The 14,159-nt window shown below is 39.4% G+C and overlaps 1 protein-coding gene across 7 annotated transcripts in view; it reads left to right on the plus strand.

The window, feature by feature from the left end:
• The first annotated feature begins 981 nt into the window (after positions 1-981).
• Positions 982-14,159, plus strand: part of SCUBE3 (signal peptide, CUB domain and EGF like domain containing 3) — a 134,054-nt gene continuing 120,876 nt past the window's right edge. For 5 of the 7 annotated variants that reach the window (XM_039339423.1, XM_039339440.1, XM_039339461.1 and 2 more), the window contains exon 1: positions 1,479-2,455. In XM_039339423.1, coding sequence (XP_039195357.1) covers positions 2,383-2,455 — 73 coding nt within the window. In that variant the 5' untranslated portion in view covers positions 1,479-2,382. Of the gene's footprint in view, positions 1,418-1,477; positions 2,456-14,159 lie in introns of those variants that run through there. The other 2 variants (XM_039339451.1, XM_039339432.1) reach the window with 2 other exon arrangements.

Below are 14,159 nucleotides of genomic sequence, written 5' to 3' on the forward strand. Positions count from 1 at the left end.
TCGTCATCATCATCACCACCACCACCAGAATTGGATTGTAACAATCCAGAGGAACTGTAGATGGCAGCAAAGAGGCATAGAAAACTCTTTGTTCATCTAAAAGTGTTCCAGATTTTGTAGTCTATATTTATAGTCCTAATTTAAGGTCTGAAATCATGGTTAGGAAGACATAATGCATATGTTTATATATGTGTGTGCGCATATGTTACATAGCACACTAAGACACAATTGGATTTTTTTTACAGTATGTTAAATCATACATTATTGCTTGTTATAGATGTTATATGACACATAATCAGGGCATCATCTATACTCAAAACTTATTTTTGTGCATTTCTACATATTCATTACAAGACTACATTTTGCCAGTTTAAAATGATTTTCCCAGATTCTCCCCTGCCCCGTTCAAACAAAGGGGGATTCTGAGGCAATTTTAGCTGTCTCTACAGGTAGTCCTCAACTTAAGACCATAATTGAACCCAAAATTTCTGTTGCTAAACAAGACCATTGTTAAGCAAATTTTGCCCTCTTTATGATCTTTCTTGCCATAATTGTTAAGTTAGTAACAGGTTAAGTGAATCTGGCTTCTCCATTGACTTTGCTTGTTAGCAGGTCTCCAAAGGTGATCACATGACCCTGGGAGACTGCAAACGTCATACATGAGTCAGTTGCCAAGCGACTGAATTTTGATTGCATGACCATGGAGATGCTGCAATGGTCCTAAGTGGGAAAAGTGGTCATAAGACACTTTTTTTCAGTGTCAGTGTAACTTTGAACGGTCTCTAAACAAACTGTATAAATAAAGTTTTTTTCCTTAGAGATGAAAAGTTCCCCTCAAACCCTTTCTCCTCAACCTTACAAAATTGTAAGCTTGCCTTGAAATGATCCATTTACCTGGGAGAAAAACTAAAACAAAATAGAATAATCACCCCTAAAAGTACCATCACAACAAGCAAGATAATGGGCCAGAGGAGGCAAGCCTTCTGGTTTCCTTTTCTGCTTGGCCAGCATAGAAGCCTTGGACTGAAAGAGGACGAATAGGATCGATACCAAGTGATGCAGGCTGATACCAGCTGAACTGAAATTTCGCCGGATTTTTGTGGCATGTCCCCATTTTTATTAAAACTCCTCTTAGCAGCCCAGTCCGAACTATGCCGGGCGAGAGGCGTCGTGGGCTTTCTGCTCATGCTCAGAGACACTCTCACGCATTCACGACTAAGCCGAGCGCGTGGAAAGACTGGGAACGGGCCAGAATTTTACTTCCTTTTTAAACTTCCCAGAGCGCGTTTGATTTATGAAATGATTTATTTGACAACACAGACCGCTCTTCATAAGACAAGCCAGGGAGTAGAAATCCGCCCGGGTCCGGAAGAAGGAAGATGATAGAAAAGCTCGTCAGTGGCTCATTCGAGACGAGGTTGGTATAACGCTGTAAAAATCCTCGGTGATTTAGAGAGGGTTTTCCCCCCTCCTCGTTTCTTTCTTTCACCCATCCCCCTCCGCCAGCAGTGGGAGAGAGAAATCCTTTTGATCTGCAGTTGCTTTGCTCCCGCGAGTGCGTCTCTCTGCCTTCAGATCAAGCACCGAAAAGTTTTTTTTTAAAAAAAGTGTTAACAGGTCACGGTATCTGCAAGCTGGTTTCTCTCGCTTCCCTCTCTCTCTCTCTCCTCTTCCTTCTTAATACTCTTTTCTGAACACAATCCCCTTTCTCATGCCCCTCCCCTTTCCTCCTCGCCCGGCAAAGGGGCTGTTGGGTCTGGAACTCGCTCGGGAGTTTGCATTGATCCATTGATTGCACATGGTCTCTTGCCTGACCTCCTTGCTCCCAGGGAAGCGGTCTCCATGGCTACTGGCCCTACTCCCCCAGTGGCAGACTGTAAATTCCTGCAGGCAGAGCTGAACAGAGCCCGGACGGGTGGGAGGGAGTGAAGAAGGAGCAGGCGAAGCAAAGGCAAATAGAAAGAAAGAGAGAAAAGAAAAAGGGCGTTGCTTGGATGGACCTTTACAGGTCTTCAGCATTGGACCACGGCCCTTAAAAAAAAAAAAAAAATCTGCCTCTCTAACAAAAACTACCGCTGGCTACGTTTCTTCTTGAATAAAAGAGGCAACTGAAAGGAGGGCGATCAGGTCCGCTCAACGATTTTCCTCCCTCCTTTCCTGTGTTAGTAGCATCAGAGAAACTAGACGAAACCCCTATAGCAATTTGGCTATCCTTTCTCCAGGAGCCGCTTTCATACACCGTCAGAAAAACAGTTCCTTTGTTTTTTTTTTGGGGGGGGGAGGTTGTTTTGTTTTGTTAAAATCTGCGTGCGGTCTGTGCGTGCCTTCAAAGCATCAGAGAAAACTTCCCGGTTCTTGGCACAGCCTTCTGCATCGACAGGAATGGGAGTCTTGGAGATCCTTGGATTGTGCCTGGCTCTCTCCTTTGGCAACACTGTGGCTAAAGCTAGTCAAGGTAAGGAGAATCCCAACCCTGCCCCGACCCCCTCCTATCTAGACGGACACTGGTATTTCTCCATATATGCGCGAGCGCGCCACATTTAGGCACGGAACTTATTCCTCCACTTCTTAAATGTTGGATTCTGACCGTGAGATTAGTAAACCACATGGTGCCAGGCAAAAATATATCTTTTAACTGTTGAATGCAAATCTTTTAGTAGGTTTTTTCGAAGACTGTTATTGTTTTTAAAGAAATCTATTCTTTGAATTGCTTTTAAGCATAAGGAGGAAGAAGGAATGGTTAGGGAGTATGAATTTTCCTTCCCAGCTACAAATCAGAGGGTTGTTACTTGCAACCTCTGCTCGGATTCCTACTTTTTTGCAAGGTTAATAGTACTTTTAGAAGCAATTACTTTTAAGATTAAGATGAGGCATAAGACTTGGAGGAATGTTTTTGTGGGATAAGCGTTCACGTATAATACAACTTCAGATGTTAGATGCAAAGATTCTTGGCAAAAAATGTGTGTTTTAACTTAATTTATCTTGAAACAGCTTGGCTGATTTTCATTTAAAATCAGACATTCAAATCCAAACAATTTGTTTAGATACTTCCCCTTCCTAAAATAGAAACATGTCATATCTTAATGATACAAAGTGGACAATGTATGATACAAATGTTTTAAGGGAAATGTTTTAGCTTTATAATTTGCACTGTTTCTTTTATAAAGTGATTGGAGCTTTAAGATTATTTACTACTGCTTTAGCAGTATTCTTTTTAACAATTTAGAATCTCTTTTTTTACAATAAAAAAGTGCAAAGGGTGTTTTAGTTTTATTTCTATTTGTTTGCAAGCCCACTAAAAAGGAACTAGTTTCATGTATAGTTTTATGATTTTAGTTTAGAAAGAAATGCTTAGGTTTTGATTACAATTAGGTTCAGTGTGTACATTGCTTTCATATTCTTATCATAATATTTATTTATTAAAGCTCTTTGGTTTCAAATTCCATTAAGCTGTGGCCAGATTTATGTAAAAACAGCATAGCAAAATTCCATCCTGTAGAAACTTGACTGATACTTTGGGGGAGGGGAAGGAACCAGGGTAGATTTGGGCAAGAGTCTTGCAGGTAAAAACATCTTTCTTTGTTACATCAGTTTTCAATAGAGGGCAAGAATGACATTTCTGTGAAATTTTGCAGATCCGTTTTACCGTAGCTGGAACACTGATTTTTTAAAATACTTCACTCTCATTTTAAAAACATCCCCAGCAGTCTTTTCTAATGAAAAAATACTTCCTACTGTTTATTCCAGTTCATTATGCTTGGAAAAATCATTTATCATACATGACATGTAAATTAATGTTGGTATTTAGAATACTGATTGTTCATATTAACTTTTTGGGAAGAAAGTTTGGGACAATGATGGGGAGACTGAAGATGGTGATAATTGAAAACCAAAAAGTTTAAAATTGAGTCCTCATTTCTTAGGTGGTGATGGATGTAATTTGTATCTTGACATCTTGGAAGTTTGACAAACAGGATTAATCTTGAAAAAGCAAGATGAATGAAAAAGTAAAATGCATATTTAAAATCCAGCATCTATCATTATCTGAATAACCAAGTTCATCTAAGAAACAGTGCAATAAATGTTTAAAAGCTATAATTAGAATAGGGGTATTCTGTCATTTGAAATTACCATTTTTCCTTACTATATGCATAAATGTTGGGACCACTTTTCCTCAAAATTACAGCAAGTATGTCCAAATGGCAATATAATTTCGAGAAGTTGTGAAAGACTGGTTAAGTAAGGACTTGATAGTCTGCATCCATGCAAAATATGTTGCAGAATGCTAACCAATCATCTTTTAACAAGTGCAGAGGAAAAAAAAAATCCTTTCTCAAATATGCCAAGGCAACAATGGAGGTAGTCAAAAAATCAATATACTGAAAAACCATAGCTGACACTCAATAAACCATGATAATGAAACGTGTGTTATGACATCCCAACAAACTCCAGCCTTTCATACATATGTTCCAATAATCTGAGAGGTGCTTCTGAGCAGCAACTACCAGTATACATAAAGCCGAAATCCACCCGATACTGAGGTGTTCCCTTCTCTTTGCTGTATTCGGTTCTTCCATTTCAACAAAATCTTTTTTTTTTAAATCCATGCTTATTATATAGGAGTTCTAACAAATAAGCAGCAGAATATGAAAACAGTAATAAATAAAAATGTAGCTCTCCACCTGGTCCAGTTAACTACAATGAGTCTTGCTTTTATGAAGAGTGAGTGGGTATCATTGAGAGTACCCTATAACAGCAGGCATGGTATTTTTCAACTACATCTACTATATGTGATATTTAAGGATCAACAGCTGAAAACTGTGGGGCCAAATCTGGTCTTGCACTGGGTGCTTATTTTTCATGGTGCCTGTTCAGAACCAGAGCACCTTTAAGGAGGAGCAATGTATATAACCATCTTGTCTAATTTAAAAGATTGTGATAGAGAAATTGTTTACATCCTATTTTCATATTTTCTTTACAGGAAAATTGCCAAGTGATTAGGCATTTAAATTGCAACAATGCTCAGTCTGTCATCTAAATAATATCAGAGATAAATCAATAACTTTTGAGCCTTAATAAATGTTACCTGCATGTATGTAGTTTTCTACTTAGATTATTAAACTACTCTTTGCTCCTATTCATACTTTTTTCTTCTTTTCAATTGTGTCAGATTCTCAGAGACTGCTTGCAGTTTTCTTGACAAGGTTTTTCAGAAATGGTTTGCCATTGTCTCCTCCTTAGGGTAGAGAAAAAGTGACTTGTCCAAGATCACCCAGTTGGCTTTGTGCCTAAGGCGGGACTAGAACTTATGATCATCCGATTTGTAGCCTCTTGCTTTAATCACTACATCAAACTGGCTCTCATTCATAACTCCATTATGATTTATTTATTGGACGCTTAATTTGTAAGACAGCAACAGATTTGTCCTCCAGGCCTGTTTCAAGAGAAAGCAAGAAGAAAATGAATAAGTTGGCATTAGGGAAGTGGTAGACATAATTAATAATACAAATCCATATAAAATCTGGTTTTCATAAATAGCCAACAGGAGATGCTAACAACGTGGTAAACTGCCAGCACATTCTGTTTTCATACAAATACACTGCTCTGAATGTGGATTTATTTGGACATTCACAAATGCAGAAAATAAGAATGTCAGACTAAGGTTAGCCCAGTCATAATCTTGAGTTATGTTTAATGCTTTGTCCCATACTTTTTATGTGAACTTGGCCATTCAGTTAAGTTGCAGTTCTCAAATAAAACCTGATGGATTGTATGCATTGGAGTTTCTGCAGAATAAATTGCATGAGGAGTTTGGAACAGATCTCTTTGGAGCCAAAACCTCATCTGGAAATGAGTGCAGCAACACACACACACACACACACACACACACACACACACACACACACAGGGGAGGTGTTTTAAGATGTTTTGGCAAACTTAGAAAGAGGAAAACATATTGTTTCGAGAGTTTCTGCCACTGAAGACTCATAGAAGTTTTGCTTTTGAGGTTCCATCTCCTGCAATCTGAAAATAAATTTTCTTTAAACTCTTGGACAATATTATTTTTCTAACATACACTCTGTAAGATTTATTATTACCTATAAGCTTCCAATTTGGTCGCTATCCATTGTTTAGAAATAACTAATTCAGTTGACATTGGAAAAAAAACAGCAAGTGTTGATGTATATTAATTCATCCCTTTAACGCTCAATTAAATGCTTTTGGAAACAACTTAGAAAACTATATGCCTACTTACTTGGTTTTGCTCATAAAAGTAAGATGGATCCCAAGAGAAAAACAAACCATGTTACTTCATTTATTGCTGTGTTTATTCTAAAGCAGTGGCTAGCCCTATTAAATCCCTAGCATGTTCTGTGTCCTGGATGTTACACTATAGCAGTTTTTCTCAACCCCCAACTACTTTAAAATGTGTGGACTTCAATTCCTGGTACATGCAGTTTAAAGTTTCTGAGGCAGAGAAGCTCTTTACTATAGCAATAAGGGGGCAAGTGGGAGTGAATTGCTAATTATATAGAATTCTGGAGGGATTATACATATCTGTTTACTAGGTAATGTCTTTCTACAGTTGTGTTCCACTCATGGCAACTTTATGCACACACCTGTGTAGAATTTTATGGCACTACTCTGGTAGCAGCTTACCATTACCATTTGACAAAGTGACTAAATTAGTGGACCAGTGAAATGTTGTGGACATAGTATATTTGGATTCCAGTAAGACATTTAACAAAGTACACCACAACCTACTTCTTGGTAAGATCGAAAAATAAGGGATAGACAGCTTCACCAACAGATGGATTTGTAACTGGCTGACAAACCACACTCAATGTGTAGTCCTTAATGGAATTACATCTACATGGAGAAATAAGCAGTGAGATACCCAAAGTTCTGTCTTAAGCCCAGATTCTTCAATATCTTCATACATGATTTAGATGAAGGGGAACTCATCAGATTTGCAGACCACACCAAGTTGGCAGGAATAGCCAATACCCTAGAACATAAGCTCAAGTTCCAGAAGGATCTCAACAGACTTGAACACTGGGCCCTATCTAACAAAATGAAATTAAATGGTCAGAAAAGTGAAGTTTTACACTTAGATAAGAAAAAACAAATGTATAGGTAGAGAATAGATGGAACCTGGCTCAATAGCAGTAACCACAAGAGAGATCTTAGAGTCCTAGTGGACAAGCACTTAAATATGAGCCAGAAGTTCCCTCAAAAAAGCCAGTGCAATTCTAGGCTGCATCAACAGAGGGATAGAAGCAAGATCACATGAAGTGTTAAGTGCTGTTTTATAATGCCTCAGTTAGATCTTACTTGGAATACTGCATCCAGTTTTGGTCACCACAATATAAAAAAGAATCTGTAAAGAATGCAAAGAAGAGTAACAAAGATGATTAGGGGGCTGGAGGCTAAAACATATGAGAAACGGTTGCAGGAATTGAGTATATCTAGTCTAGTGAAAAGGACTAGAGCAGTGATTCTCAACCTTTCTAATGCCGTGACTCCATAATACAGTTCCCCATGTTGTAGTGACCCCCAAGTGGGTGTGGCCACCAATAAGAGGGAGTAGGACAGCTAGGGAAAAGGGAAAAAATGGCGGACAGCATGGTTTGGTGACCCCCGTGAAATGGTCATTCGACCCCAAATGGGGTCCCGACCCACATGTTGAGAACCACTGGACTAGAGGGTGACATGATAACAGTGTCCCAATATTTGAGGGGCTACCACAAAGAAGGGGGGGGGGTCAACCTATTTTCTAAAATACCAGAAGGCAAGACAAGAAGCAATGGATGGAAACTAATCAAGGAGAGAAGCAACCTAGAATTAAGGGGAAATTTCCTGACAGCAAGAACAATTAACCAGTGGAACGACCTACCTCCAGAAGTTGTGAATGCTCCAACACTGGAAGTTTTTAAGAAGAGACTGGACAGCCGTTTATCTGAAATGGTATAGGGTTTCCTGCCTGAGCAGGGGGTTGGACTAGAAGACCTCCAAGTTTCCTTCCAATTCTGTTATTCTGTTCTGTTCATTCTTCCAGGATTCATTTTTTTAACTTCCTGCATAGAGTTCTGGGATTTTTCTGGTGATCTCCCAGAAAAATCTTGATCTTGCTTAATTTTTTGAGATCAGCTAAGGATAACTAGGTACTGAATTAGAGGCTGTCTACCTACTGTAATACCTTGTTCATAATTTTCCTACTTTAGCTTAGGTCCTGTTTTGTATTTGTAAGAATACACATTGATAAGTTTGAAAACAGTTTGATTCACTATTTTTCCTTTATTGTTTAACTAAGCTGTCTTTTAGATTGCCCTGATAAAAAGATATTGTTATGTTTATACCTTTTGCTAAACTTAATATGATTTGCTTATTTGATTGTTGGTGAATTAAATGATGTGCCTTGTAATTCATAGTCTATGGCAGACATGTCAAACTTGCGACATCACCTGACATCTTGGGACTGTTTTGCCATTGCTGGTAATGGGGTGGGTGTGGCTTCCTTGGACATGTCCGGCCCATGGGCCGGCAATTTGACACCCCGGGTCTATGGCTTAGCATAATTGTGGATCAAAAGCTGTGCCTTACTCAGTAAACTATTATTAAGTAAACTATGGCTTAGTAAAAGTCAGTCTGCGTGACTCACTAAATTGTCTGCAGTCATTAAGAGGAATTTCTGTGTTTCCATTTTATTTCCCTCCCAGTCTCCATGCCTTTTTACGGTTTTTCTAAGAGTAAATGTGTCCAACATGGGTCAGTATCAATTTTTAGTTATACATATTGAAATTTAATCCCAAATATTTAATAATGCATTGGGACTAAATTCTATTTCCATTGGGGTTGTACTTTGAACTAACATTTAGGAACAAAATATTCAATTGAGACTTCTTATCCCAGACTGGATCACTCCAGTATATTGGTTTATAGGCCTCAGAATTTGTTGCTAACTGGTTTCATATTCTGGGACTAACCTCAAGGGCAATCCAGGTTGGAGAAGACTGATTCATCTTTTACATGGCAATTAACATATAAATCTTCCCGATGCAGACCGTTGTGTCAGATGTAGTGGTGTGAATGAGACCTTAAACATCTAATTAGCATTAAATACAGGTAGAGTGAATAATTTAAGCAATTGATAACTCAAGGTTAAAATAATTAATTTGGCTCTTCAAAATCATAACAATGTAATGCATTGTGTGTCAATGAATTTAGAAAAAAATCAACCTCTCTTTATAAGCTGTATCTTCCCAGAGGCAAAGGTGTATACCATGATTATACAATCAATGTTGTAGAGTGTTGATGGGCTTGGCAGATAATAGGTTGGATTCTTTTAAAGTCTGAATCCAGCTGCAGGGCCTTAAAATGGGGGTGGTGATGATGCTATGGGGTGTGTACTCTTAAAGAATAATTCAGTTGATGAAAATACATAATGGTCTTATTCTTTTCCCCCACTTCCAATGAAAACTTCTCCCTCTTTCCTGGTTGTCATCAGAGCGATAGAAGGTGATGATCTCCTGCAGTCCTAAAATATTCAATATATAACTGAACCATCTCAATATAAACTGTTCAAAAAAAATTGACTGAAGACTCTTAACATGCCATTACTTAAGTCTGATGAAGATGGTGAGGTTGGGTATCAAAGTAAAAATCTTTTTATAAAAAGCAATCAAAATTTAAATATTCACCTTGGACCATCCTTTCCTGAGAGGCATCACTGTCTATTTAGAGGAAATCTGCATAAGAAAAATCTCCCGGGGTAATCTTTGGTGCTTATAATTATAGACGATAAAGTGTAAGCTTCATCTGCTATTGTGTGCCTTTGGCATAGTAGCAAATCTGAGGAAACTTAATAATAATAATAATAGTAAAGTTGGAAGGGACCTTGGAGGTCATTAAGTCCAACCCCTTGCTTAGGCAGGAAACCCTATACCATTTCGGACAAATGGTTGTCCAGTCTCTTCTTAAAAACCTCCAGTGTTGGAGCATTCACTGCTTCTGGAGGCAGGTTGTTCCACTGGTTAATTGTTCTAACTGTCAAGAAGTTTCTCCTCAGTTCTAGGTTGCTTTTCTCCTTGATTAGTTTTCCACCTGTTGCTTCTTGTCCTGCCTTCAGGCGCTTTGGAAAATAGCTTGACACCCTCTTGTTTGTGGCAGCCCCTGAGATATTGGAACACTGCTATCATGTCCCCCCTAGTCCTTCTCTTCATTAAATTAGACATACCCAATTCCAGCAGCCGTTCCTTATACTGTATGCTTTGTGCATCTCTGTGCTGTATTCAGTGGATGTCAATACTTCAGGGATGGCTTAACTACTCAGGAACAATGCCTGAAACAAGGATTTCCATCTTATAAGAAAAAAGAAAACTAGCCTATTTGTTTTTGGGTGTCGCTGGTTTGCTTCCCGGTCCAATTCAAGTATTGGTTATCACTTTTAATCACCTTACTGATGACCCCTTCAGTCAAGGAATTCCAGTAGTCAGAGTCCAGGAGAAGGGCCTTTTCTTCTGTGGCTCTTACCCTCTGAAACTTCATGCCCCTTGAGGTAAGATCCACCCTCACTCTCTCGGCCTTCCAAAGCAGCCTCAAAACCTCTTTTGGCTGATTGGCCTAGGTCCCCAGTGGGGGGAATTCCATACTGGAGGTGTTTAGTTGACTAGAAGAAGATCCTATGCTCATCCTTTTGTATTCTGATTTCCAACATATCTAATCTCTGTTAATTTAAATATTTCATGTTTTAATTTTTTGTACTTTTATTTTTATGATGTTGTAAGCTGCCCAGAGTTACTTGAAAGTGAGATGGATGAATGTAAATTTAATAAATAAAATTAAAACATTCTGTCCCTCCTGAACCTTCCAGAAGCTTTTGATAGCATCAACCTGATATTCTTCTGCAATGCTTCAGGGTTGGGAGTGGAAAATCCTGTTGTTCTCCTCATTCCTCCATAGCCCATTCCAATCAGTGTTGGTAGGAGAGGTTGAGCTCTAGGCTCCTGCAATGTGGAATGCCTCAGGACTCAACCCTTTCAACCCGAAACTGCTGGGGGAGGTCATTTGTCAGTATGGGGTCTGGTATCATCAGTATGCTAATGATACCCAATTATATATCTCCAACCCTCATCAGACAAGTGATACTCGGACAGCAATGGCTGAGGGCCTGGAAGCTGTAAGGGTTTGGATAGGAAGGAATTGGCTTCAACTCAACCCTGGGAAAATGGAATGCCTCTGGGTTTTTTGCACCCCAGGCCCAGATGATTCTTCATTTTTGACTCTGGATGGGTGGCAACTCTGGACTAAGTGGTGCACAGTTTGAGGGTCCTCCTTGACTTGCTCAAGGAGTATGTGGCAACTGTGGCTGGGGGGGGGACTTTGCACAAATTCATCTGGTATGCCATTTGTGCCTTTCTTGGACAGGGAAGTCCTGATCATGGTCACTCACGCCTTGGTCACCTCGCATACGGATTACTTCAATATGCTTTACATGGGGCTGCCCTTGAAGACCGCTCAGAAGCTACAACTAGTCTAGAATGCAGTGGCGTGCCCTGTTAGTGGCGTGTCCTTAGATTTACCTATGTGACACTTCTGTTGCGTGAGCTGCACTGGCTTCCAGTCTCCTTCTGGATGCAATTGAAGGTGCTGATTATTGCCTTTAAAGTCCTTTATGGTACAGAGCCAAGTTATTTGGGGGACTGCCTTTTTAAAAGAACTTCTGCCCATTCTGCCATATTATGGGCATGCTGTTAGTCCTGTCCTTTGCCACCTAGGAGCTAGTAAATGTACCTTTTCCTTGGGAGGCTCAGCCTATAGAACATTCCTCCTCTTGAAGTGCGGCAGGCCTCTACCCTCCCAAAGCACTGAAGTTTTGGCTTTTCCCCAAGTGTTGGCTCTTTTATGACTCGTGGACTTCAACTCCCAGAATTCCTGAGCCAGCATGGCTCAGCTTGGAAACTCAGAAATGGCTCAGGAATTCTGGGAGTTGAAGTCCACGAGCCATAAAAGAGCCAGGGTTGCCGACTCCTGGCATAGGATAACGTGACTGCATGCCATAAGTTTAATTTGGTGCCAGGTTTTCATTTTTAATGTTTATGGTTTTCATAGTTTTCATATAGTTTTTATGTTGTTTTATTAGTGATATTGTTTTAATTTTTGATTGGGTGTCATTCCGAGTTTGATATAAGGCAAGCAGCTATATAAATGTTTTAAATAAATGAAAGAAAGATCCCCCCCCCCATCACTTTTCTGACCCAGGAGGCAATATAAAACCTTGGCCTCCCTGGGTGTGTAGTCCTTGCTGCCAATCACCAGAGGTTTGCTCACTCTGATCATGCAAAAACTGTCAGCAGAGATAATGTAAATAAACTTATAGTAGAAATTTTCAGTAAGAGATTTAATATTGCACATTTCCAAAGCACGGGGCGTGTTCTGATTAAAATAGATCACAGAAGACAAAGAACACAACACAGTAGTTACAATGTCAGGAAACTTTATCAAATGCCCTGTTGGGCTCTCCAAGCATTTATACTTATCTGGTCCACTGTGTTTTAGGCATGTATACTTCACTGGATCATAATGTTAATCCATGCAAGTAGACTTAATGAAAGAATTTCATGATTGATTGATTATTCATAGGAATGTAAATTTCAGTAGAATAATGCCCCGAGTCCTTTTAAAAGGAAAAAAAGAACTAAACATCATGTTATTTTTATGCACTTCAAAGAGATGCCAGACATGTGATATTGCCTTCTGATTTATGTATACAAAACAAGCTGTCTCTGAGTAATCACACCCTATACCTGGTTTTCCTTGCTGTACATAATTTGCCCAACAAGGAGCAAGGCATGTCCCAACAAAATATACTTCGACTCAAGTTTTTTTCATTTAGCAGAATGTATGAATACTGTATTGCATGTAATAAGGATAGTCTTGGTTCTGGATCTCAAATCCATTCTGTGAAATGGAACAGTGACTATAGGTAATTCTCAACTTACGACCACAACTGAGGTCAAAATTTATGTTGCTAAGCAAGATATTTGTTAACTGAGTTTTGCTTCATTTTATGTCCTTTCTTGCCACAGTTGCTAAGTGAATCACTGTAGTTAAGTTAGTAACACGGTTGTTAAGTGAATCTGTTTTCTCCATTGACTTTGTTTGTCTGAAGGTCCCAAAAGGGGATCACATGACACTGGGACATCGTCATAAATATGAGTCAGTTGCCAAGTATCTGAATTTTGATCACATAACTGTGGGGATGCTACAAGAGTTTTAAGTGTGAAAAATGTTCATAAGTTACTTTTTTCAGTGCCATTGTAACATTGAACAGTCACTAAATGAACTGTTGTAAGTCGAGGACTACCTGTCCTGACTATAGTTTGACAATCCTCTGAATAATTGTTGGATGCATATTTATTTATTAAATTTATATGCCACCCATATCTCAGTGTCAAGAGATATAAAAAAAGAAATACATGGGTTGAGCTGATCCATTTTCTATCTCTGCCCATTCTTTCCTGATCTACTGAAACTATATTTTGCAATTTATCTAAACAAATTATGATTTGCATAAATTATCCAATTAGAATGCCAAGGCAGATTGTGAGTCCAAAACTGGGTTTAGTTGGTGTATATTTGCTAGTTCAAATATAACATTGAAGTTCGTCATAAATATGGGTCATCTTTGGATGTAACTAGGTGCTTGAGTGATTCATTATTTGGCTAACTATTTAAATTGGGGTGGACAATTTTTGCAACTAGTAATTATACATTTGGTTAAGAAACAAAATAAGACAGCATCTTGGAACTGCGGATAGGATAATACAGCAGAATATCATAGATCAGTGATGGCGAACCTTTTAGAGACTGAGTGCCCAAACTGCAACCCAAAACCCACTTATTTATCACCAGGTGCCAGGTGGGCATTGCCCACTGGTGGGCGTGGCTGTGGTGGTCATGGCAGACTGGGTGGTGTGGCTAAGGAGGACATGGTTACTTTGATGTTGCTCATGGGGAGGGATGCCTGTGGGGGCCAGGTAGGGCTGGGGGAGATCCAGGGAGTCTTTGGCAGGTGGGGTGGTGGGCAGGAGGATGTCCTGCAGGATGAGGCAAGGCGAGGCAGGGGTCAGGGCGGCTGCTGCCTGACACCATCAGCT

This window comes from Crotalus tigris, unplaced genomic scaffold (assembly GCF_016545835.1).
Source record: "Crotalus tigris isolate CLP2741 ecotype Arizona unplaced genomic scaffold, ASM1654583v1 scf7180000017550.10884619, whole genome shotgun sequence".
Classification (NCBI taxonomy): Eukaryota; Metazoa; Chordata; class Lepidosauria; order Squamata; family Viperidae; genus Crotalus; species Crotalus tigris.